This window comes from Pogona vitticeps, chromosome 15 (assembly GCF_051106095.1).
Source record: "Pogona vitticeps strain Pit_001003342236 chromosome 15, PviZW2.1, whole genome shotgun sequence".
NCBI classification, from domain to species: domain Eukaryota; kingdom Metazoa; phylum Chordata; class Lepidosauria; order Squamata; family Agamidae; genus Pogona; species Pogona vitticeps.
In genome coordinates this window covers 9,892,744-9,919,661 of record NC_135797.1, presented here as the reverse complement: position 1 = coordinate 9,919,661, position 26,918 = coordinate 9,892,744, and the positions used below count along the sequence as shown (strand labels likewise).

The window sequence follows — 26,918 nt, the reverse complement described above, 5'->3', positions numbered from 1 at the left end:
GCAACCCACCCTGGTAAAGACGAAGGCTGCGGAATAGAGGACACTATCCACGGGCTCCACCCAGATGGCTCCGGAGGGAGAAGGGGAGAGGAGCTTGGTCCAGTTGAGACGAAGGGCGCTGTGCGCACTCCCGGAGTAGACCAGCAGCACGGTGGGGGTCCCGAGGGTGCTCCAGACATAGTGGATGCTGTCATTCAAGCCTACCGCCTGGATATGCAGAAGACTCACCGCTGAGCTGTTCCAGCCTGGATTGTATTCCAGAGACACCTGGGGGGGGTGGTGGGAAAAAAATGCGGTTGGTGAACGAAGTCTCATAAAGTTCTCATAAACTGCGGTCCTGACGTTTTGGACTTCAGAAGCCTCAGCTAGCATAACCGAGAGTCCGGGATGGCGGGCCCTGCTGTCCTCCAATGAAAAGAACAGCAGCATCTCCTTATCAACAGGATCCGTATATATTTCTAAATAGGGAAAGCTACCAGAACTAGTGACTAGAAGTAGCCAGAGACAATGCTATGGAAAGCTTTCACTACAGAAATATACTTCTACGATGTCATCACCAGAATTGGCCACTAAAGCGAGTCAGAGTCCATGCTCAGTATTGTTGTTTAGTCTTTAAGTGGTGTCCGACTCTTTGTGACCCCCATGGACCAGAGCACACCAGGCCCTCCTGTCTTCCACCGCCTCCCGGAGTTGTGCCAAATTTATGTTGGTCGCTTCGGTGACCCTGTCCAACCATCTCATCCTCTGTCGTCCCCTTCTCCTCTTGCCTTCACACTTTCCCAACATCAAGGTCTTTTCCAGGGAGTCTCTCTTCTCATGAGATGGCCAAAGTATTCGAGCCTCAGCTTCAGGATCTGTCCTTCCAGGGAGCACTCAGGGTTAGCAATGCTCAGTATAGTGTTCGCTATTAAAATAGGGTTCACGATAATCTGCATTTTTCAGCATCCGTGAGGCGGGCTCGGAACCGATCCTCTGCGGATACAGGGGTCCCTCCTGTGTTCCGTGCCACTCATCCCCAAGGACCTGGTGTTGCAACAAATGGGCAAATCATACTTTGGAACTCTAAACAAGCCACTTGCACTGGGTTAGGCTCTTGGTGCGTCTAGACCAGCACTGCCAATTCTGACCGGCAGCCGCGGCTTGCCAAGATTCCAGGAAGGATTCTTTCCTAGACGTACCTAGAACCGCAGGGCTTTGAAGCGCCAAACACCCACTCAGCCGATCAACAAACCAGCAGTTTGTCCCCATCTCTGCATATGATCTATTCCCTGAGGTAGAAGTCACCAAGATGGGAGAAAGCCGAACATCCTCACCTTCTCTAAACTGAGTGCATTTCAAGGGGCTTCCATTGTATAGTATCAATGTTTCAATCTAGATTCGCCAATAATGACCGACCAGAACGAAAGCTGTACACTAGACATCTACAAACACCTACGTGCATGAGAAAGCCACGCTTTCCTGATTCAATCTGGTCATATGGATCCATTCCAATGTCATTTCAATCATCATCGCGTGCAATCAAGTCCATTCTGATTTATAACCACCCTTTTCAGAGTGTAGAGAGCACTCAGGCGTAGTTTAATATTCCCTCCTTCTGCGGACACCCTGGGACTGTGCAGCTTGCCCAAAGCCACCCGGGCTGGCTCTTCTGGAACGTCCAGGGGGAACTGAACTCTTAAATCTCTGGCTCCACCATCAGATACTTCTCTCCCCCAGCTAATGGAACTTCAAATGTGGCTTCAAATCCTCCTTAGATATTTTTTGACCGGTTCCCTGCATCATGAACCGGATGAACAGAAGACGTACAGCGTAACTACCGATTTTGCTGGACGTCTCTGCAGCATCTGTACCCATCAGCCAATGGGTATTGCCTTCAGGGACATTTGACTGATCATAGCTTCTCAGATGAGAACATGACTTTGACCCAAATCCGGGAGGCCGTGGAAGACAGGAGGGCCTGGCATGCTCTGGTCCATGGGGTCACGAAGGGTCGGACACGACTTAACGACTAAACAACAACAAAGATTCTCATATAATTTTTGCAGTGGTTTCACCTCCGTTTGGATGAATGCTCCTAGAAGGTGGTGTGGAGGGGCTCCTTCTTAGACTCATGGCCAATAGTAAAACACGCGAGCAAACAAGGGACCCATGTTGAGCAATGTCAATCACGTGAGCAAACAAGTAATCTGTGCCTGTCAGCATGAAAAAAATATATATGAGGACAGGGCCTATCCTCTCAGAATCACAATCCTCAATTCTAATCTAAACTTGGAAACTTTTGTTTTATCGTCTGGGAAATTATACCCAGAGATAAAGTTAGAATTGCGCTTGCTGAGCATGTCGGTTCCTGTAGCCAACCTTAGGCACCCTTCAGTCTCGAAAGACCATGATAACACGCTCCGTATGAGCGTCCTCTCCAGAGCGCGAATCAGAGTTTTCCTTCTCCTCGATGGGCTGCATTCCAAGGCTGACGAGCCCCACCTACCTGGTTGTAGCCACGCAACTTCATAAGAAATCTAAACCTGTAAGTCACTGGATCGGGGCACATCAACTGTTACAGGGACAGGTATTTTGTAAAGCCAATGGCTCTTAAATGCTCACTCAAGACAAGCCAGACTCAAATCACTTTGAATAACAGCAGAGACAGCTTGGAACAATATAGTCATGCCCCGCTTAACGATTGCCCCGCGTTATGACGAATCCATTTTACGACGATGTTTCTGCGATCGCAAAACAATGGTCTAAGTGGGGGAATTTCGCTTAGCGATGATCGGTTCCCTGCTTCGGGAACCGATTTTCGCTTTACGACGATCAAAACAGCTGATCGTCGGGTTTTCAAAATGGCCGCTGGGTGCTTAAAATGGCTTCCCGCTGTGCTTAGGGATGGATTCCTCACTATACAGGCACCGAAAATGGCCGCCCCTATGGAGGATCTTCGCTGGACGGTGAGTTATTCAGCCCATTGGAACGCACTGAAAGGTTTTCAATGCATTTCAATGGGCTTTTTTATTTCGCTTTACAATGTTTTCGGTCTACAGCGATTCCGCTGGAATGAATTAACATCATCAAGCGCGGCACCACTGTACTGTAAAACTCAAGGGCGACAAGGCAGACTGGAACTGGTGGGGGGGGCATTATGGATGGGACTTTCATATTTTCTGGACCACACACCTCTCTCTTCCAGGAAAAAAAAAAAAGACAACTTGCTCTAGAAAACTAACACAGACAAGCAAACTGGAAGTTTCTACAGACAGAAAAACAATATGACTCATGCCACAGCTTCTTTTAAAAAAATAGAAACAAGCATTTAATACTATTTATTTCCTCCTCTGTAGAAAAGAAGAAGAAAAAAAGAGAAGTGAAATACAGCAGTTGGAAAGAGAACTTTCTCCCTATGTCCAGTCACCAAGGAAGATCTTTTCCCCTCCTAGGATGCAAAGCTTAAAAATCACTTTCCTTCTTACTCCAAAAGGCAGCTGATTCAAAATAGCTCATAAAAGAGATATGGGAAACGTTGGAGACCCACCCCGCTAGGAAAAAGCCCCATCCCTCATCCTTAATCATCACAACCTTTCGAGATAGACGGGGCGGAAAATGGAGAGCTACTGTGAAATTACAGATTTAAGAGCCAAAGGGTCACGAGGAGGACCCGAGGTCTACAAAAGCAAAGTACGAGATGGCTTTCGGGTGAGTCACGCTTTCTGTTTTTCCGCCTAGCCCACCTCACCCGGGTGGATAAAACAGATGGGAAGTCGCATCGTTGTTCAGGGAAGAGGAGGTTAAACATTAGAACAGCAGCCGAGTTCACCAAGCTGTCGGCAGCCCATAAAAGACAATAACAAATATGGTGGTTAAAAGAGGGGCAGGAGGGGAGAAAACCCAGCAAAGCTTCAGAGCCGGCCAGGGGGATAGGAATCCTTTAAAAACAAACAAACCACATCAAACCAAAACAAAACAAAACAAAAAAAGTATGTACATTCATACTTCATAATTGTAACTTGCTCTCATCTTGTAAATGGAGATTGAAAGTCAAGGCCAAGTTTTTAAAATACATATTAAACTCCACAGTTAAGCACTGCAACCAAACCATATGGTTTTCTTTCTTTCTTTCTTTCATTCTTTCTTTCCTTCTAATTTTTCTTTTTCTTTTCTTTCCTTTCTTTCCTTCCTTCCTTCTTTCTAACTTGTTTTTTTCTTTTTTCCTTTCTCTCTTTCTTTTCTTCTTTCCTTCCTTCCTTCCTTCTTTCCTTCTAACTTCTGTTTCTTTTTCTTTCTTTCTTTCTTTCTTTCCTTCCTTCTTTCTTTCATTCTTTCTTTCTTTCCTTCTAACTTTTCTTTTTCTTTTCTTTCCTTCCTTCCTTCTTTCCTTCTAACTTCTGTTTCTTTTTCTTTCTTTCCTTCCTTCTTTTTCTTTCATTCATTCATTCTTTACTTCCTTCTTTCCTTCTAACTTGTTTTTTCTTTTTTTCCTTCTTTCTTTCCTTCCTTCTAACTTCTGTTTCTTTTTCTTTCTTTCCTTTCTTTTCCTTTCTTTTATTTCCTTTCTTTCTAGCTTCCTTCCTTCCATCCTTCCTTCCTTCCTTCCTTTCATTCTTTCTTTCTTTCTTTCCTTCCTTCTTTCCTTCTAACTTGTTTTTCTTTCTTTCTTTCCTTTCTTTCCTTCTTTCTTTCCTTCCTTCTAACTTTTCTTTCTTTCTTTCTTTTATTTCCTTTTTTTCTAACTTTCTTTCTTTCTTTCTTTCTTTCTTTCTTTCTTTCTTTCTTTCTTTCTCTTCCTTCCTTCCTTCACACTGCCCATGGAGGGGGCAAGGCACTCCCTCTGGGCAGCTACAAAAGAAATAAGACACAGGTTCCCCAAAATAGCAATTAAAACAAGCCGCACACACAAACAAAACCCACTTCGAAATCTCAGCGTCTAACCAAGCGGTTGCTGCCGGTGTGGTTGGTGGTCACAGAGCTGGCCTAGGATCCTGGAGAGCCCGGTTCGAATCCCGCACCCAGCAAGACACTCACTAGGACCCTCCAAAGAAACAAAACAAACCAAAAAAATGGTGCAGCCTCTTAAAAGACTATTCTATTTTAATTTAAGCTTTCACGGACACCCTCCCCCCCCCCACGGGCTTCATCAGACATAAAGGAATAATGGAATGAAACCTACAGTAGATGAAAAGATCAGCTTCACCTTCGAAATCCTCGTGGGACTGAACCGAAGCTTATGAGGCTTCTTAAGGGCTCGTTGCCCTACTCCCCAGGAGACCCTTCCCAGAAACAGCCTCCCATTCGGATATATAATATCATTAGACTTTTTTTGGGGGGGGGAGCACGTGCTGTTGTTTTTTCTTCTATCTCTCTCTCTTTTTGCCTTTTAAAAATTTTTTTAATCATTTTTAATTTAATTAATTTTTAAATTGTGGCTGTTATTCCTTCTTTCTTCTCCCCCCCCCTCTTTTTTTTGGAGGGGGGGACTTCGCCTGATCCAAAGGCTCACCAGAAGCAAGCACCCGCTCAGGCCTTTACTCCCGAGGAGACCCCCCCACCCCCAGAAACAGCCTCTCATTCAGATACAGTATATATATTTTGGGGCCACGTGTTGGTTTTTTCTCTTTTTTTGCCTTTTTAAAAAAATTGTGGCTGTTATTCCTTCTCCTCCCCCCCCTTTTTTTTTTGGTTGTTGCCTGATCCACAAAGGCTCACCAGAGCCAAGCACCGCTCAGGCCTTACTCCAGAGGAGACCCTTCCCAAGCCAGGACCCTTTCCTTTCCCCCCCCAAGAAGGGTGAAGCCAGGAACGACCCCCCCCCTTTGTTTTCCTTTTGACAACCTTCCCCCCCAAAAAAAAAACCACCTCAGATTCTCTCCAAGGCGGGGTCACCCCCACCCCCAACCCCCCCGACCTACCTTCCTCCGATACCCCCCTCCTGCCCCACCAAAGCCCCCCACCCAGGGCAGGAAGAGCAGCAGGCAGGAGAACCCGCCCGCCCGCATGACGCTTCGCGGCGGCACTGGCAGCTGAGAAACACTGGGCCGAGGGCGGGGGGGGGGGGGAAGCGAGCTCGAGTCACGTGGCCCATCAGCTGACCGGGAGGAGGAGACTCAAGAGAAGGAGGTCGGTCTCCGGCCTGGAAGCTCCCTTTGAAGAACCCGGGCGGGAGGAAGACGCCAACCGGAAAATTAAAACGGGCGGGGGGCGGCTTCCTCTTAAAAGCCTGTTAAAATGGTGGGTTTGAGTTTTTAAAGGGCCAGCAAGTTTTTTTTTTTTATTTTAAAATATCCTAAAAATTTTAAATACCCTAAAATATCCTTACCCTCGGCTTTTAGGGAGCCAAAGCAATGGGCGTCCTGAAAAGACCCTATTCAAGGGAGCCAACAAGGGAGTGGACAAAATTAAAGAAATATCAAACTTTAAAAAAAATCCCTAAAAAAACCATAAACCACACCAAAACACAATTCAAAGCCGTTAGGTCCAACAATCCGTATTGGGGAAAAAAATAATAAACCGTTCAAGCAGCCCCATTCCAAAGAGAAAGGTCTTTACCTGTTTGGAGAAAAAGCAAACATAGATCCAGGCTTAGCCTCCAGTGGCAGGGAGTTCCAGAGTCTCCGGGAGCAGCCACGGAGAAGGCTCTCTCTCCGGTGTCTCCACCATTTTGATTTTTGTTTTGCCCTGGTGGTTCTAAAAGGTGCCACGGGGGGACGGACTCTTACTTGGCGCTTTCTTTGTCGTGCTGATTTTGAAGCTGGCAACTCCCAATCTGTTTCATCCTTGTACACCTCCCTCCAAAAGGGAGCTTAGAGTCAGGGTTTCGTGCTCGGCGTGACCTGGAGGATTTTCTGCACGCAAAGCAGAAGCTGAGAAGTAACCTTCTGATCCTCATTAAAAGCTGGGGTTTTAAAAGGCCGGGAAAAAGCTGCCACATTCTAGTTCACACTATCGAGATCTTGTTTGATACTGATATTATTTGCAAGATTTTACTCGCAGCAGGACTTCGGGGTTTCCCACGGGGTCTCTCCTAGCTTGGCTTCAAAACACTAGGAACACATAGAAACATGTGCAAGCAAAACATTTGTTTGACCACAGAACTGCAGATCAATTTCTTTGGTGCTCCAGCGAGGTGGAGGCTGGGGTAAAGACCAGGAAAACATGGCATTTGTCTGCTTGCAGATCATTTCTGCAATCGAGAAGCAAACCCTCATTATGCACAGGAGAAACCAGGGAAGAGGGTGAGAGAGCTGGTTCTCTTATCAATTTCATCAGGATCTAACAAATCCGTTCCCAAACTCCTTAATGTTCAACTGAAGTTGTGCTCTGGCACTTTTTGCACGGTGCACAGGGTGATATTCCAACATCAGCAAAAGGCACTTGCAACTCAGTTCTGTATTTAGCAGGAAATAAAAACCACCGTTCCATGTTCCTCTTTCTGTATAAATGTATGTTGTACTAACAGATAGGGCTCACAGACCGGCAGCACCCGATTTACATGCCAATCCACCAGGAGATACCAAGGAGCGCAGTAAACTATAGGATCATTGCTTTAATTTCCCAAGTAAGCAAAGCGATGCTCATGGTGGAATGGCCATTTGAAAGCATAAACGATCAACATTTGGGTAGCGATTGTACAATAATGTACATGTCTGTCATACACAAATGACTTGCACAGTCAAGAGTGGAGAGTTGCACCAGCGTCCTCCCTAAAGAGGCCCCCATCACCTTGTTCCAATACACTTTCAGGTATTTCAACAGAACTCCAGAACCTGGAATGATCATCGGTTCTGCTTTCTATACAACCATGTCACCATGCTCTCTTCAGTATGTGAATTTCTATACTGTTAACCGATTTGAGTTCCTGTAGTGGGTGGGGTGGGGAAACCGTGACCCTCCAGATGTTAATGGACTCCAGCTCCCATTAAAGGTCGTGGTTAGGGATGATGGAAACTGTAATCCAACACCTGAAGGGTGACACGTTTCCCCACTCTTAACTCAGCAGTACAGAAAATCTGAAAATAAGCAATGAATTGATAGTTTGTGAACAGTGAACGTAATGATTAGGTGTTGGAAGAGATTGAGGTGGACCGTGCTACGTACCGTAGCAAACTTGGATTTCCCATCAGACAATGGCCAAAATTCTGTTCTGCACAGTACAGTGGTGCCTCGCTTTACGATTGCCCCGCATTACGACAAATCCACTTTACGACAATCTTTTTGCGATCACAATTGCGATCGCAAAACAGTGGTCTAAATGGGGGAATATTGCTTTGCGATGATTGGTTCCCTGCTTCGGGAACCAATTCTTCATAAAACAATGTTTTTCTAACAGCTGATCGGCATTTTCAAAACGGTTACCAGGTAATTAAAATGGCTCCCCACTGTTTAGAAATGGATTCTTCACTATACAGACAGCGAAAATGGCCGCCGTACAGAGGATCTTCGCTGGGCGGTGAGTTTTTACCCCACTGGAACGCACTGAACAGGTTTCAATGCGTTTCAATGGCTTTTTTAATTTTGCTTTACGATGTTTTCGCTTAACGGCGATTTTCCTGGAACAGATTATCATCGTTAAGCGAGGCACCACTGTAGTTGCACTACCACTGATGTGGAAATGCGATCCCCGACACATTTCTGTCCGCACACTGTAAATCGGTCATGCTGGAGATGTACAACAGATGGCGCAACCGCACAGCGCAACTCCCTTCTTCCCTAAACATCATGCCTGGCACATTTACGCCAGCATAACTTCATGTTACACCAGCATGAACAGGATATTGACCAATGTATGAAACTCTGGCTGGATCTGAGGCCATACCAAGAAAAAAGGCTTCGAGTCCTTTATTGGGAGAGAGGGGGCCTATAAATTAGACAAATAAATCATAGAGGAAAATGACAACAATTAACCTCTCAATGTGATGTTTTTATTAATAAAGCCACAAAGTAACAGAATACACTTAAGTAACAAGTCAGTGTCTCCTAACAGAACGGGGAGCTAATAATGCACTGTGGGGCCTTTGTTGTTTCTCCTGCCAACATCAAACGAGCCAGTGCTTGGATTCTGATCCCACCTGCACCCAGGGCTGAGGAATAAAAGCAGCAGCCGAGATTTCACCCAGGCTGGTTCCATGTCCAGCAATCCCGGGAGCATGTTTTTCCTAAACTCCGAGAAGTTACTCTTGAGCTGCATCCGGGGCTCCTGCTTGCTTGCTCTGATCATCTCCTTTCTTCTTGTGACCTGAAACTATGTCGTCAATACGCAGGAGGAGGACAGCAGTCTGATGTGGAAGAAATATTTCTGGTCAGTAACAAGAAAAATCACCTTGGGAGATGCAACCTTTTAGATCTGTCAAACGCTGCAAAATGCTCTCAACTGGGCATCATCCTGCTTGTCCCAAAGCAGTGGCCCTCAAGACCTCATCAAAGTTCAGATTCTCAAACACACATCTGATGCCGTCTTTGTGACGTTAGACCTCCTCTGTTGACTCGGTACTAAACTTTACTACAGATGGGAGTTTTTACAAGCCCCCATTAGGAGCACTTGGTGTATTTTAACTATTTCAGCATGTCCCACTGAGAGAGAGAGATATCTAAAATGCAGTGTATCCATGAAAACAGATAACGGTTTCACCTTCACTAACAAACTCAGCATAGAATGTACATGGGGGCCTCCAAAGTTGCACAATGTGGGTTTGGAGAAACCACCTCCGAAGATGTGAAGCACCTTTGCATATGGTGCAAAAATGCAGAAGAGTTCTGCCTGAACGCAGGAGAATGCAGAAGAGAACTTCAGCAACCCAACAACCCAGAAATGCTGCCTCCAGTTAACAAGATGGCCATGTACCCCCCCCTTCTGTCTGTAACCGACGGTGCCCAGGGGCCCAAATTATAGCTCCCTCACTTCTCCCTTGCAGTATCTTCATTACCTCTACAGCTGTCTTGTAGGTCTGTAATTTGACAGACAAAGGTTCCCATATACCAAGCTCCTTCATATCTGCCAAGGCTCCGGTCTCCCCATTGACACCCCAGGTCTGACTGCCTTCCTGGGTGTGCTTTGCCTGTAAACAAGAAATTACACATATCATGACAGCAAAGCATAGTATTTCTGCTACTGATTATGTCCAAGCATCCATTGGCGCTCTCCCCCCACAAAATACTTAGATCCTGGGAGTGAATCCAACTGCCTTCTGGTCGGGCCAAACACCTTCCCCACAATGCCACAATTTGCTGGTTCCCAAGTATCTGTAGGGCCCTCCTCCCTATTATGAGAAGCTGAAAAGTTTAGCAAAAGGCTTAGTGATGGGCAGTAACAGCCCGAAGTTTAAATATGTGGGTACCTTCGGTCTCATTACTCATTTTTTAAAATTATTTGTATCCCACCTTTCTCTTTAAGAAAGGACCAAGGTGGCTTACATCAGTGGTTCTTAACCTTTGTTACTCGGATGCTTTTGAACTGCAACTCCCAGAAACCCCAGTCAGGACAGCTGGTGGTGAAGGCTTCTGGGAGTTGCAGTCCAAAACTCCTGAGTAACCCAAAATTAAGAACCAGTGGCTTACATCAATGAAAGACAAAACTATGAGGATACAACAGTGGCTCACATCATTTAAAGACAATATTTAAAAGAGAGAACAAGGAGGATAAAGAGGCAGCTTAAATAATCAAAAGACAACATTAAAGCTAAAAGAGTAAGTATAAAAATACTAGAAAGGAACAAACTCTGAGACAGATGGTAAACACAAGTAGTAGTAAAGACTGAGTCAGAGCGGTAAATACAGTGGTGCCTCGCTTAACGATGTTAATTTGTTCCAGCAAAATCGCTGTAGAGCGAAAACGTCGTAAAGCGAAAACAAAAAACCCACTGAAACGCATTAAAACCCGGTTAATGTGTTCCAATGGGCTAAAAACTCACAATCCAGCAAAGATGCTCCATACGGTGGCCATTTTTGGTGCCTGTATAGCGAGGAATCTGTCCCTAAGTACAGCGGGGAGCCATTTTGAGCCCGGGCGGCCATTTTGAAAACCCAACGATCAACTGTTCTGATCATTGTAATGCGAAGAATCAGTTCCCGGAACAGGGTACTGATCTTCGCAAAGCGAAAAAACCCATTTAAAACATCATTTTGCAATCGTAAAAACATTGTCATGAAGCAGATTCGTTGTAATGCGGGGTAATCATTAAGCGGGGCATGACTGTACATAATTATCCTGGAAGGTCGTCTCTCTCTGAAATGAAAGTCTGTCCGGGCCTGCCTGGTCTCCTGCCTCAGAAAAGGACGGCAGGAAGAGACATCATGAAGCAGCCATATGCCCAATCCTGGAAGATTCAACCCAGGCCTCGGTGATGAGATTTAAGATGCCATCTAATTTTCACAACTTCATTTTGTATGATTTCCAGAAAATGGCAATATATAACATAACGCTGGTTTCAGAACAAGGCTAGGCAAAATGACATCCATCAAATGTTTTGACCCGAGACTCCTATGAGACGCTTAAGTCTTGGTCATGCTGGTGGCCGCTTACAGGAGATGAGGGTCTAACTAAAGCATCTCGAACGAGCCAAAGTTTCTCATATCCTCGATTCAGACACTCTTTTAAACAGACAAAAGGCTGCAATTCAAGAAAGGCAGCCCTTACCCGTAGGGAAGTGAGAACCCGGATGGTGCTTGCACCGCAGTTCTGGATGAGCGTCCGCGGAATCACTTCAAGAGCCTGAGCCACGGCGCGGTAAGGCCACTGCTCCACCCCGGTCATGACTTTGGACTTTTCGGTCAGGAAGTGAGCGACGGCCATCTCCGAAGCGCCGCCGCCTGGCACTAGCTGAGGGTCGATCAAGACGTTGCGACAGACCTGCATGGCGTCCTGGAGGTTGCGCTCCACTTCCTGGGGGAAAAGAGGGGAAGGCAAAGTTTCACATCCTCTGAAATCAAAAAAACCTTTGGCAAACTAGAATGCAAGGAGCTACGGAGAGGATAAAGGAGACGGTCCAACACAAGTGAAGAACAAATGGCTGCTTGGAGCGGTCCAAATGGAGAGGAGGAGATTTGGGGCTATCTTTGGGTTAGGAGCAGTGCAAAAAACCCCACCCACCTACCCCTCGCATGTCTGCAGAAGTGACTGCCTTAGCCTTGAAAATATACTACATAGGAATGGGCAGTTCTGGAGATTTGAGAAGATCCTTAGAAGTTCTGTAGCTCAAAACATACCAACCCAAAATACGGAGTCGCCTTAAAAAGCAGAGGCAAAACAAAGCATTGTTCTATGCCAGACCCCAACATCTCTTGGCTTTATCTTCTCAGCAGTGATTTTTTTGGGGGGGGGGAAGCTGCTTACGGCTAGAATCTCTTTGCTGGCACCCCGGAGCATGATGGTGCAGGCTTTCGGCTCCTTGCAGTCAGTAATGAAGGTGAAGTATTCGTCTCCGATTTTCTTCACTTCGAACAGCCCCGCGCCGGTCCCGACATCCTCTTCACGCAGCTCATCTGTGCGGCTGACAATGCGAGCCCCACAGGCCCTGGAAGAAGGGGGAAATGCCCTTTTAAAAAATGCTCCATCTTGGTACCCAAGTCTAGTAATGTCACGCGTGCACTGTACTTTTTTTCTTGGTGCATAGACTTCCTCAACAGGATGTTTTGCTTCTCCTTGTTTATTCATTGAGCTTCAAATCTATGGGAAGTTGGTCCCAAATAGGATCCTGATGATAAATACCCTCCCTCCCATTTCATCTGCTCTAACACAACGGTATGCATTTAATGGAGCTTCCTGACGGGGCCTTGCTAAATTTGCTCCTTGCCTTCTACGGCCTGTTTCGGACAGGCTTCCAGACAGTGAAGTGTCCTCCATAAATTATCCATGTTCTCCTCTGTGATTTTAAGAAGTGTTCAATCCTTTTAACAAGCCACCTCCTCTTCACAGCTGGTTTTAGTCGTCCCCCCCCCCCCCCCAAATTCAGCACTGGTTAGGTCTCATATAGAGGACCGCGTCCAGTTCTGGAAACGGCATTTTAAGAAGGATACTAGCAAACTCGAAAAAGTTCAGAGAAGGGCAACAAAGAGGATCGGGGGACAGGACACCAAGCCCTAGGAGGAAAGACTGAACTGGGCATGTTTAGACTGGAAAAAAAGAAGACAGAGTAGATAAGATAGCACTTTTCAAATATTTGAAAGATGGTCATACAGAGGAAGGGTAGCATCTGTTTCCAGTCATCCCAGAGTGCAGGACATGTACTAATGGGGTCGAGCTACAAGAAGCCAGATTTAGGCTGAATAGCAGGAGAACCTTATTCACTGTTAGAGCAGTACGACAATGGAACCTATGACCTCGGGAGGTGGTGAGCGCTCCAACACAGGAGGGATTCAAGGGAAATTTGGACAACCACCTGCCAGATCTGCTTTGATAGGGAGTCCAAAGCAGGGGGTTGGACTCAATGGCCTTATAAGCCCCTTCCAACTCCACTATTCAATGATTCTAAGGAGCAAAGGGAAATTTTCAGAGTTGATATGGCCCCCTTCTTTCCTAGAGAGAAACTCCACATCAGTTTCAAAACGAAGAAAATACTCGAGTCTTCACCCAAAGCCAGCAAGTACAGACAAGGGAGTGAAAAGGGACATATAGGCCTTTACTACTGTGCTGTACCCCGGGGCTAAGTTAGTTCCTACACTCCAAGGACTAAATGTATACGATGTAGTACTGGAGAACAGAACCCATGCTAGGACTGTCAAAATAAAATAGATGTTCTTACTACTCAGTTAAAAAGTTTCCCAGTTCATTCCGCAAAAAACCTGGGTGCATTCACCTTGCAATACGATTGTTGTCAGTTTTCCTCAAACGTCGGATAGCGGTGATGTTCGCTCTCATCAGGAAATGCTGAGCCAGGTCTGGAGTGTTTTCAAAGTAATAGTAAGAATAACAACAATGTTTCACACAGTAATATAAGCAGTTGCAGATCTCAGAAATCACACCATCAGAGCTACAAAAAACGGCAACATTGGGAACAGCATACATACTCCGATATTTAACAGATGCCTAGGTTTCTGGTTAAAACTTGTATCTGTGATATAACATCAGTCCATATTTTTATAATTTTGAATGTTTCTGAATAATAATGCTTAGTTACATGTCCTGTGTAATAAAGATTTTCACCAGATTATCTGCCAGGAAATACATTTATTTTATTATATTGTTTTATTATATCTATTATTGTTAGCCGCCCAGAGTAGACTTTGATCTAGATGGGCAGGGTATAAACTGAATGAATGAATGAATGTCCTTTGGTTTACCTGAAATGCCCTTTTCCGTGATTATAAGATCTGGTTTGACTCTGATCAAGTCCTCGCACATCTGCTGAACGAAGTCCTCCTCCATTTGCAGGATGCGAGCAAAGTCCTCCTCGCGAGTGATCTCAATGTCCGTCTACATGAAAAGAACAACAATCCTTTTGCATGACTTTACCGTTCACTGGGAAATTCAGATTATGGTAGAAGTCTATTTTTAAGAACCTGTTTCGTTCTTTATGAATTAGAAATGCAGATTTTTCCTCTCTTTTACTGACTTGGATGTATGTTTGCATACCATGTGAAGCTACAGGTGGCTCTATCTCGTGATGGCTGGTCATACTGTTGCCTACTTTTAGAGTAGATCTATTCTCTGCTGCTTTACCTCTTTTTTTTGGTTTTTTTTTGGGGGGCATCCCCTTTTAATGGGTTCTTTCGGACTTTTAGGACAAGCACCGGAAAACACAAACCGGGGGGGGGGGGAATTAAAATGATCCAAAAGAGGTCATTAAAACAAGAGACGAAGGCACAAAAATCAGAAAAACAAAGGTGGTACCTCCTGAAAGAATCCAACAAGAAACAAAAATGAAAGATTTCCCCATACATTATCGCTGGTTTCAAGCACCTTGCCTCCTGAATTACTGAATTAACACAAAACAGAAAAAATATGCAAAGAGGAACTGTGTAACAAAATCAAGTTTTTCTGGCCATTTATTTCATATTGCTTGGATGCAAAACATGGTTCTGAGTATAATACAGAAAACTTTATACCGAAACAAAATTAATGACTTGCAGGTATGTTGTCCCATGATACTAGTCATTACTTATTTTATAATATGCAGCACTCTTGATTCGGGGGTGGGGTGTGGGGTGTCACACGATGCTTCTGCTCCAAAAGAAGGAAGCAGACGATGAAGAGGACAGCAAACAAAGAAATCCATCGGCTTTCGAGAGTTCTTAATTTCGGGAATTTGACTGCAAACACCCAAACCGGTGAGAGCGAGGGCGGTTGCAGCAGATAAAACAGACGACCCCTCAGGAAACCTGGGTTCAAACTCCTGCTCTGCCATGAAGATTCACCGGGGTGATTTTGGTAGTAAAATGGCTCCTTAAATAACTCATCGATCTGAAAAACCCTAGCAGTCACTGTAAGGCATTGTTAACGACCCGTACAATTCAGATAAGGTTGGTAATCATCACAAGCAAAGCTTTTGCTCGGTTGAGTCATTCAGAATTCTGTCCGATACGTGGAACGCTCTGAGGTCCCTCCCACCCACCCCATTCATCCCTCAGCACAAAACAAGAGAGGTCTTCCCAGTCATCCCAGTGAATTTCGTTGTATGTGTATATACTTACAATGACAATAAATTATTATTATTATTAGCAATATACCTGACTCTCGCCTTTTTTGTACTCCAGCGAGCAGTCCAGCAAGACAATACGAGGGTTCTTGATGGTACGTCGCATTCGTGGATGGGTGATATCTTTATTGATCATGACCCCACGCAGGACACAGGAATCCTCAATAAAGCCACCAGGAATCTGAAGGAAAGTTTTTGGGGGGAGAGAGAGAGACACGGGGGCTATTTAGATTTTGTGGCAAAACTATACCACCAGGTAAACCTCATTTGCTTCCAGACAGGTATCCCACAGAGATTTACACAATCAAGCTTTGAGATTTGTAGCACAGGCTAAACCAAGGACAACCAGCAAGGGTCTGAAAGCTCACATGACGTATACACCCCAAGAGATTTTGGCGGAGCAAAGGGAGCCAGGCCTCAACAGATGTGAAAGCACCTTTGACTTGCGTACGTCATTGGACCAGGAGTGGGATGATTGAAATCTCTTTCAATAAGCAACCCTCTTTCTACAAATACTTAAAAAGGTGCTTAATACTGCATCAGGCTCTTGATTCTCCTAGTCTAGAATTGTCAACTCTTGACTGGTAGCAGCTGTCTCTAGGATTGTGGGCAGAATCCCCTTGTCCTAACTGGAGAGCCCAAGTATTTTGAGCACATAGGCACTCCAAGCACTAAGCAGGCCTGACCCTTCTTAGCTTCTGAAATCGGTCAAGGTTAATGTGCGCAGGATAGCCTGGCAAGAATACACGAAGCTGTCGTCTAGTGATGATTCTAGCGTTGCTGACTTTTTATAAGTCAAACGACTGCTGCAGCGGGACGAGCGGTATCTCCTTTGACCGCTCCCAATGATGGCTTTTCCCAGCCCTATGCTCTGAAGGCCAGCTAACAAAGATAGAAAATAAATCTGCATATAAATCATACGCTGCACCAAGAAAAGGGGGTAATAGCTATCATTCAGCCAGCTTGGTTATTGGAATGGAGCAGTGGACAGAAATCTGCATCAAATCTGCCTACTCCCGGCCACAGGAAAAGAAGACCTCTCTAAAGCTCTAAAAACATGACTGTCACTTTGGTGTGCCCAAAATCCTTTTAGCTACTTGCTGGCAATATAACTGCCGTAAAATAATGGTAGTGAACTGCCACAAGTCAACACAAGGATTTTCCGTTGCGCTCCGAGTCATGTCACTGGGCATGCAACAACACATGACTGCTTAACTTGCAGGGATTTGCTGCCTAGATTTACTCTGGTCATGTTACAGAGGTGTAAAGCCGCAACAGGAATCTCGCTTCTGATTCTGACAACTTTTCCTTTGTGGTTATGGTAAAGGCGATTAGTCCTTTGTCCTAATCTATTCAAATTTAAGCAATGACATCCCCATGCTGAAAACAAGTACTGTACTGGCTCATCACGATTAACATACTTTACTTTTCTACAGTTCTTGCTTCAGCAGCATAAGACGGCTGCCCTTTCTGAGAGACTTCATTCTTTTCCTCCATGTTTTAAGAAACCCACTCTCGTTCCAGAAATGTTTTTTTTTTCCCCTCCACCTTCGTACCTTTTCTACTTTAGCATATTTCTTGATGTCAATTTCCTTCCTGCCGTTCTCTTCAAACTCCACGGTCTTGACTGCATCGAGGGCAATGCTGCAGGCCAGGTCCGACCAGCGGCTTATCGCCTTGGTGCCAATGGCGCTCTTGATGATTTTGAGCATAGCTTCGCGGTTGTTAATGTCGACTGGAGTGCTGCAGAAAACAAGCAAAAAGACTGCGACCCAGGAAAAAAACATATAGCAGACCCCCTAGCACACAATCCTAATGGCTCAGTACAAGGCGATTTAGCTCTCATGAATTTTTGAAGGAAGTGTCCATATGAATCTACAAAAAACAAGGAGAGGTGTTCTCTCCACCCCACAGGCAAAAGAAAACTTTTGTTTCGAAGCGAACAATGTGAGTGGTTTGGAGATGGGGGTATCAAAGAGTCACTGGCAACCTTTTGGTCCAAAAAGAGGGGTGTAAAAATTCCAAACCATGCTGATGGGATGCGTGAGACCGTAGCCTCAAGAAGGACTGACATCAACCCTCGCAGAAACGTACCATCAATTTTTAGACCCTCTTCTGCCCAAAGGATTGGGCTCAATCTGAAAAAAGTGGCATTTTCTCCATGAAAGCTTGCGATTTGTTTGGGTTTTTTTTTAAGTGGTCCAATAAAAGGCACCTTACCTTCATATGACTCAATAGCAACATAAACGACAAAGATTCTTGCAGCACCTTAATCACTTGCAAATTTTATTTATTTATTTAGATTTATACCCCGCCCATCTAGACTGGGTCTACTTTGTTTTATCTGTGAATGTACCCTACTTGAGTGAGCTCCAGTCCAGGAAACGCTAATACTAAATGAAAACTCAGCCTTATAGTTTCTGCACCACTCTATCGTTTTAGCCTTTACAAAGCCTTCCCTTGGAGATGCAGGGTAAATAGTTTTATGTGTTCACTGATCAACTTCTGTTTGAAGTCTGTTGTCTCTTCAAAGAGCTGCAAATGTTGTGGTATCAGGGTCCGCATTGATTTTGATCTGTATCACATTACTATTGAAGACATATGAACTTCTTCATGTACCCCAGTGTTGACTGCTCTGCCGGACAGCAGTTCTGCAGTGGTCCCCAATCTTGGGCCTCCAGATGTTCTTGGACTTCAACTCCCAGATATCCTGGCCAGCAGAGATGGTGGTGAAGGCCTCTGGGAGCTGCAGTCCAAGAACATCTGGAGGCCCAAGGTTGGGGACCCCTGCTTTAAGGTCTTTCATCTCCTTTATCTGCAGATGGCATCAACCTTAAGACCTCCCTTACAGAAGGAATGTCATCAACCATTCAAAAGGAAGAGAGAGAGACTGAGATAAAAATGTGGGTTTCTACGTACAGTGGTGCCCCCCATGACGACAATAATCCATTCCAGGAAAATCGCTGTTAAGCGAAATCATCGTTGTGCAAAAAGAATTCCCCCTTGGAATGCATTGAAACCCATTTAATGTGTTCCAATGGGGAAATTACCTCATTGTCCAGCGAATATCGCCAATAGGGGAAGCCATTTTCCGAGTGACGATCAGCTGTTAAAATGGCTGCCCTGCGAAGCATGGATCTGGAAAACACAGGGCAGCCATTTTGCGGAACCGGAAAAATCATCGTTTTTGCGAACAAACAGTTCACGAAGCAAGGACCTAATAAAAAAGTCATCGTCATGCGATTTTGTCATTCTGTGGGGTCGTTGTCATGCGGGCCACTGCTGTGCTTGGCGTAGGTCCCCATTTCAAGGCGGGTACCCGCCAATTATCTTCACACATACCATGTACCTTTCTAGTTCCCGTTATTCAACTCACCTGATTTTTTTCAGAGCACTGATCATGTCATCGAGAGCCTTCCGGTAGGCACTAATTATCACGGTCGGGTGCATCTGCTGCTCCAAGAAATGCTCTGCTACTGACAACATCTCTCCAGCTGAAAAGCAAACCAAGGATTGGACCATGGGCATTCATTATTACGGGAAGCATTGAAGACAATGAAAAACTCAACCTTCCAAAGACCTCAACCTCCAACATCTTCTGAACGTCACACTCTTACACAAGAACAAAAAATTGCTTGATGGCAATATATCTAGTGAACAGCCAAGGGAGTTGGCTGAAACAGAAGGAGGTGAGATGGGAAGCAGGAAAGTTTTCCCAATTCAGCTGGAAGACGGCTTGCCTCCCTCCCCCTATTCTTTCTTTATCATGTTTTTCCTGAGACAACAAACTAGACACAAGGACTACTGTCTTCTTTTTAGTCACTGAAAGGAAAGCAGTTCCTAAGGCTCTCTGGTTGAGAAGTGTCAAAATGCTTTAAACAAACAAGGCAAACGGTGATTGTTGTGGGTTTTTCAGGCTCTTTGGCCGTGTTCTGAAGGTTGCTCTTCCTAACGTTTCGCCAGTCTCTGTGGCTGGCATCTTCAGAGGACAGGAGTCAGAAATCTGTCCGTGCTCTGGTGCAGTTTGTTTGGATAGTTGAGTATTTATAGCTGTGGGATCAGCTTTTGTCCTTTTCAGGAGATGGGTGATTGTGGTGATCAGTGTGTTTTCTGTTGCGGGTGTACTGTTGTGATAAGAGAGACGATCTGTCACTGTGACTGATGGGTGTCGTTAGCTGGTCTTTGGTGTGCAGTGATCACCTGTCCTTGTAGCTGGGTAGAGTTTGTCGACCTTTTGCAGCCTGTATTTTTCAGTGCTGGGAGTCGGGTTTTGTTGAATTTTACTTTCTTCTTTTTTGCTGAAGCTCTGCTGGTGTTCGTGAATTTCAATGGCTTCCTAGTGCAGTCTAACATAATGATTGCTGATGTTGTCCAGTACTTCAGTATTTTGAAATAGAATTTAATGTCCAGCTTGTTTTAGGGCATGTTCAGCTACTGCCGTTTTCCCGGTTGTTTTAGTCTGCAGTGTCTTTCATGTTGATTCTGGTGTGGATGCTTCGTTTTGTGGTTCTAGTATGTACCCGGCCACAACTGCAAGGTATCCGGTATACTCCTGCAGTGGTAAGGGGGTCCCTTTTGTTCTTTGCTGACCGTAACATTTGTTGTATTTTTTGTGGTAGGCTTGAATACTGTTTGTAGGTTGTGTTTTTTCAAAAGCTTCCCCATGCGATCCATGATCCCTTTGATGTATGGCAGAAATACTTTATTTGTGGGTGGCTGTTTTTCCTTCTTCATTTTGGTGTTGTTTTCTTCGTTTGATGGGGCTTGTGATTTCATTTTTGGAGTAGCCATTCGCCCGTAGGACCCAATTCAGATGGTTGAGTTCGGTGCTGAGAAATTCAGCTTCAAAGTTCTGATCTGCATGGTGTACCAGTGTTTTGATTATGCCTCTTTTTTGCTGTGGGTGATGGTTGGAGTTTTTGTGTAAGTACCGGTCTGTATGGGTGGGTTTTCTGTAGCCCTTGTGTCCCAATAGGTCAGTTTTGCATATGACCATGACATCTAAGAAAGGGAATTGGCCCTCTATTTCTTTTTCCATGGTGAATTGTATATTTCGGCGGATGCTGTTGAGACGCTTTTCAAATTCTTCCAGTTTTTCTGCACCGTGGTTCCAAATTGCGAAAGTGTCATGCACGTATCCACAAACAAGGCAGACATTTATGTAAACCAGACAGCATCTTTCAGCAATCTTGGGTCCTGTCTTCTGTCTCCTCCTCCCCAGTCATTCCTGCCAGCTACCCAGAAACAGAGGCACCATCAGCAATGGTGTGCATTCAGTGGAATAAAGGATGTTTTTTGGCAGCCCCACTGGCCAAAAGTATGACAGTAGAGAAACGGTGTGCTCATTCTGTCACATGAAGAAATCTGTGCTCATTCTGTCACATAAAGCATCATGCTATTTTCACTGAGAAATAGTTCAGACTGGCACAAGCAACTCCTCATTAAATTGGTTTTACTTGATATGCAAGTGGCTATACTGCAATGCTCTAGATGTAGTATCAATCTCGCATGCACAAATAAACACACACACACACCCCTTCACACAGCCTAGAAGAGTCTCCCGAATCAGGTGCCCCAGAAATAAACAAGAAAGAGCTTTTACATGCTCTAGTCCAGACCCATTTAAACAAGGGTGGGTCAACTCTGTGGGGCCCAGGATGAATTTTCTGCCTCTGTGATATATTATTGGTTAGACACATGCAGACACACCTGTCCAAAGAAAGCTAGAAGCTGGATTTCCACTTCTAGATTCTTAACTCTATTTTTGTTTTCAGGGCAAAATAATACTGGGGGGGATGTCTTGGGGCAAATTGTTACTCCTGGAGGTGTTTTTCCTTTTGGGGGCCTATTTTTTCTGGAGGTTGGGTGCTATACGCTATCTCCAGCCCCCATCCTGCCCAACCCATTCTAACAGTAGGTTTCCTTAACACGTTCAGACATGTTTGGTCTCCCACCCCAAAACGGCCCAAATGAGGCGATCATTTTAATTATTCTCGTTTTCTTACAGAAATACCAACACAAGAAATATTTCTTTCCATATAATGCATCCACGGGCCTCTACCGTTTACGCCATCTCTCGTGGGTATCTGTGGACGTTCTTACCAAGAATGATAACGGACGTGGTCCCGTCTCCCACTTCTTCATCCTGAGTGCGGCTGATCTCAATCATGGATTTGGCAGCTGGGTGCTGGACCTGGATCTGGAAAGTAGAAAGTTAGGTTAGAGGCACCCATCTTGGAGCATGCCTGCTTCCAGAGAGCTTGAGTAAAACTTCATGTACTGCTTTTATGCCTTGAAGCGAACCCACATAGAAGTGGAATGGAATTAAAGCCAACGATAAGGAACAGCTATAGATCTACCCCGGGAAGGCACATGATTCAGGGAGAACCTTACAGGAGTGGCCCATGGGTCCGGGAAGCATGGGACATAAATGAGAAATTTCACAAAGAATTTTATGCTTCCAATTGCAAACGTGTGAAATGGCAACTGCAATACATTCTCTGTCTCTGTGGAAGAACTACTTATGTGATAAACCTAACTCTGTAGCTTGCATTGCATCCTGCCATGCCTCTTTACAGCCTGGCAATGACATCTGAGAGGTGAAAGGTGACAGAAATGGCCAAACCCTACCACAGCCTTTCCAACTGAACGTTCTCTAAAAGGACATGCTGCAATTTGAGGTTTGTTCTTCAACCCATCTTTCCTTTTTTCGGCCAGGTACAATTACACCAAGAAGCCGGAGCCGGCGTTAAGGCAACTTACTTCTCTAAGAATAGCGTTGCCATCGTTGGTCATGACGATCCCTCCCATGGGGTCCAACAGCATCTGCAAGGAATTAGGAACATTTCTCTTTAACATCCACAAAAGGGAGCACAAACACAAATCGATCAAGTTGAATTAATGGCGCCATAAAGGAAAAGAGGTCTCTCACCTTCATCATCGCCCTTGGACCTAAACATGTTCTGATAATGTCAGCAATAGTCTGAAAAAAAGAATCGCAAGGCAATATGATTATCGAAAGAACTACTACTAGACAGCTCAGTGGTTTAGGTGTCAGAGGTTGTGAGTTCGATTCCCCACTGTGCCTGCTTAACAGGGGCTGGACTCGATCCAAAGGGCCCCTTCCAGCTCTGCAATTCTAAGATGATGTAAAGTTAAGAAAAGACATAAGAAACCTATGCTTTGACTTTGAGAAAGAAATATCATGTAAGATGCAACCCTGCATTCATTTGAGTTAATTCAAACTCAAAAGGAAGTTATCAAAAGGAAAAATAGTGTATAGCTTGTATGAAGACAACTAGACCATGAATTTGGCTAGAAACATATAGTATATGTATGCTGCTCTCACCCCATGAGTCAATATTACTCATTTTTTAGTTTAAAAAGGCTCAGTGATAAGCTGGGTGCATTCGTCTTATAGTTTGGTGTGTATTGATGAGTGCTGCTTCCACATGACCTTGGGATTTTTAAACACGAATAGAAACTCCAGGACAGTCGTTCTCAAGTACTGTTTGCCAAGATCTGAATAACAACCTTTTTTTCAACCCTCCCATCCTCGAAATATGCCTGCATTTAATATTAACCTTGGACTGCAGTTAATACAACACATCAGATAGGCTTCATCCTACAGCACGAGTATTTGGCAGTTCCTCCCTTGCTACGGATTGATTATCTCACTGATGCATAAATACTGCCAACACTAATTACCAAACTGAAGAAATGGGTAAATCTAGTCTTCCTTAAAGAATGACAATTTTATTAGTTCCTTGTTTTGTTTTTGAACCCGATGGAAATCCAGTTAAGACATTCAACTGGTGGAACAGTAAAAGGCTGTGAAGCACAGATAGGGTAACACCTTAAAAATGACATCCCAGGTCTATTCATAGGAACACAGAATAGTTGAGCTGGAAGGGGCCTATAAAGTCACTGAGTCCAACCCCCTGCTCAATGTAGGAATCCAAATCAAAGCAGATTTGACAGAGGGTTGTCCAATTTTTCTCTTGAATGCCTCCAGCGTTGGAGCACTCACCACCATCTGAGGTCATTGGTTCCATTGTTGTACTGCTCTAACAGTTAAGATTTTTCCCCTAACTGTTAGAGCAGTACGACAATGGAACTAATGGAACTAATTCACATAAGGGTATTATTTATTCTGAAAAGCCACATTCTCTGTCTCCCAAGATGCTAATTTCAACAAGGATGACAACTGTCCATTGGTCAATGAAGAAAGCTACTGCAGTTCTTCCATTCCTCCCTCCTCTCTATTCCTTTTCCCTTTTTATGTCATCTATATTCAATGGTGAATTTCTTGGCAGGGTCTGTCACGTCTTTTAATTTATGTATACCTAGAAAAGTATTGGTGCTTTGTAAACATTTAGCCACAATAACAACATATTCTAGGATGAAGTTTACAGAATAACATTACCTGCTATATTTATTAGTATTCTGCCTGGGTCTTGCTAGGGAAGCAGAATAGCAAAGACACAGGGTTGCAGCCATATTCTCTATAAACAGCAAGCATGCAGGTGAACTTTGTGCTTTGAATCCTTCACGCCCTGATGAACACTGCATTTCTGCTTTAAATGAGAATTTATCTAGTGATATTGGATAAGTTCTGCACTGCAGTGTACAGTCTGGTTTCTAGTTCATTTAAGTAACCCATGAATTTTACCTACTGCTCTATGGGATTACAAAGAGAGCAACTAGAAATTTCTTAACACACTCACTGTACCAGCACCTCTTACTAATAAATTATTTCTGTCACTTCTTCCAGTAACCTTAAGACAGGACATATACATTCTATTTTACCATTCAAACAATTCCCAAGAACAGATCAAATTGGAGAGGAAAAAAGATAAATTGGTCAAAGACTACTGCTAAGGAGAGATTTGAACTCAGATCTTTTTGCTTCCGCCCCAAGGTTCTATCCGCTACATTACATTGTCTCAGAGTATGTTAGGAGCCACACTTTTTTGCAGCACAAGTTTGCACTTCTACACATCTCTCGTGTTCTGAGGAATCCTCCAGACACCAGACATGTAGTAACTCTTTTCTCATTGCATTTTCCAGTAAATTATACCTTAGCTGCATTAATGTTGCCAGACTGGACTTTTCTTCCAGACTCCCGCTTTGTGTTCTGACCTTTAAAAAAAAAAGAATAATAATTAGAATTTAATCTAACACTTATAAAAATCCAGCTTAGCTGCAACCAAAGAGGACCTTAACAAAGCAGGCTACAAGGAAGGACAGACCAGCTATTATACCAGTCAAGAAAAGGGCTATCACTAGATTATTTGTTCTTCAACATGTACAGTATGTTCTTCTCATTTGGATCTTTGGGAATCTAAAGAGACATAATTTCTATTGACAATCAATTTTGTGAGATCATATTTATTTTACTGCATCTTTGCGCTCAACAGAAAGTCAACTGGAGGAACTATCCTCCAAGAAATACAGTCCAGGCACTCTGCTCCCTATTGCAGATTTTCCACACGAACATCTCTGCAACCTGTACTCTGCCTGCATAACGTGGGTTTCTGTAGTAGAGATCCACGCCCTTTTCAGGCAGCAGCTTCTACTCTATCCATCACCCTGAAATCCACATGTCTATCACAGCTTAATCTGATTCTTCTTTTAAGAAGGAAAAAAGAAATCAACACAACTCCAAAGGCAGAGGACAAAAGTAAAACAGGAAAATTCTTCCAATGAAAACTGTATAGTGAAGAGAGAACTGAATCTCAATTTAGCAGAGGGAACAAAAGACACAGAGCAATAGGATACAATACAGTACAAGGAACTCACTTTCTAATTTCGCTCAGTATGACATGCAGACAAGGCTGCAGCTGCCTGGGAGAGTACATATATATATATGGGAAGTATAGGGAATATATAGTGGAAAAAAAGTAAGAGAAACAATATATAAAGGACACTACTAGAATTCACAAAGTTTCTTGAATGAGGCAGGGAATTTTGGGAGCTGGGTCAGTGACAAAAGAAACACTTAACATACACCTCCAGGGTGTAAACATACAAACGTTCATGAATCAAGGAACTGAGAGCAATACAAATGCCACTTCTGGGGATCTATCTGATAGGAAAGGTTAATGGAAAACAGGCAACTTCCCAATACTTCATTTGAAGTCTAAGAAATAAAAAGAAAGCAGGGAATCCTGTAAGTTGAGATGGGGCTTCGGGATTCTTTGTAGATATACCGTATTTAAAAGAACAAGAATATGAGGGGAAATTAGAGGCATGAGTCTATCATTAACTGATACAGTATATGTATGTGCCAGTGTGGGTTCATAGCTATCCTTATACATATATCTATACACATACTTACACATACTTATACACACATATATATCCTGATGGCAATTTTTAGAGTATATATTTTAATGGCATTTTAATCATTGTATGTTTTTTATTCTATTTTAATTGTTGTCAGCTGCCCAGAGAGACCTTTGGGTGGTGTGGGTGGCATATAACATAAATAAATAAGTGTGTGTGTGTCTATAAACACTCAAATATATAGATATACACACATAGATCGATAGATACCCACACATACATACATATACACACACTTATATATAGATACTGTATATATACACATACACATATAGATACACACACACATATACATACATACACATATATAGATACACACACATACACACATATATAGATACACACACTTACATATACACACATATATAGATACACACACTTACATATACACATATATAGATATATACACATACACACATAGATACACACACTTACATATACACACTTATAGATATATACACATACACACATAGATACACACACTTACACATACTGTACACACATATATAGATATATACACACATACAGATGCATACACACACTTATATACTGTATAGATAATATACACACACTCTTAAAGATACAGGGACCCAAAGCCATGGCCCAAGGCCTCCCAGGGCTCGTCTTTGGGGGGGGAAGGAGAGCCCCCATGTTGGGGGAGGCCCATCAATTAATGAACCCGCCGCCCCCTCCCCCCTCCCCTCTCTAATTAAGGGCGGGGTCGCCGAGGGGCTTCTCCCTTCCCTTTCCCCCCCTTCCCTCTCCCACCCCCCCCTTTTTCCCCTCAGACTCAACTGAGCACGAGGACGGGGCGCTGGCCCAGCATCTTTCGAGGGCGGCAGGAGAAGCCGGCGCGCACGGAACCTTCTGGAGGCGCCTGAGAGGAAAAGGAGGAGGAGGAGGAGGAGGAGGAGGAGGGGCGGAGAAAGGGAACGCCGCTTCACCGCCGCCTTGGGA

At 44.1% G+C, this 26,918-nt stretch overlaps 2 protein-coding genes and 1 long non-coding RNA gene across 4 annotated transcripts in view; 1 reads left to right on the top strand and 2 right to left on the bottom strand.

The window, feature by feature from the left end:
* The window catches only part of GLMP (glycosylated lysosomal membrane protein), a 16,501-nt gene extending 10,469 nt beyond the window's left edge, over positions 1–6,032 (bottom strand). The window contains exons 1-2 of one of the 2 annotated variants that reach the window (XM_072984117.2): positions 5,898–6,032; positions 10–267 (exon numbers count right to left, since the gene is read on the bottom strand). In XM_072984117.2, coding sequence (XP_072840218.2) covers positions 10–267; positions 5,898–5,984 — 345 coding nt within the window. In that variant the 5' untranslated portion in view covers positions 5,985–6,032. Of the gene's footprint in view, positions 1–9; positions 268–3,984; positions 5,765–5,897 lie in introns of those variants that run through there. The other variant, XM_072984119.2, reaches the window with a different exon arrangement.
* LOC144584872 (uncharacterized) lies at positions 2,061–24,703 on the top strand. Its single transcript, XR_013539352.1, has 2 exons — positions 2,061–3,687; positions 21,622–24,703. It is a non-coding gene; the product is annotated as an uncharacterized LOC144584872 (long non-coding RNA).
* Positions 8,885–26,918, bottom strand: CCT3 (chaperonin containing TCP1 subunit 3). The gene is made up of 14 exons (XM_072984115.2): positions 26,757–26,918; positions 24,694–24,755; positions 22,546–22,596; positions 22,377–22,439; positions 21,717–21,813; positions 18,991–19,108; positions 17,171–17,357; positions 15,646–15,795; positions 14,260–14,392; positions 13,776–13,857; positions 12,314–12,494; positions 11,618–11,863; positions 9,909–10,040; positions 8,885–9,260 (listed from the first exon to the last, which is right to left on the bottom strand). The coding sequence occupies exons 1-14, from the start codon at positions 26,785–26,787 to the stop codon at positions 9,156–9,158; spliced, it is 1,638 nt and encodes a 545-aa protein (XP_072840216.1). The 5' UTR covers positions 26,788–26,918; the 3' UTR covers positions 8,885–9,155.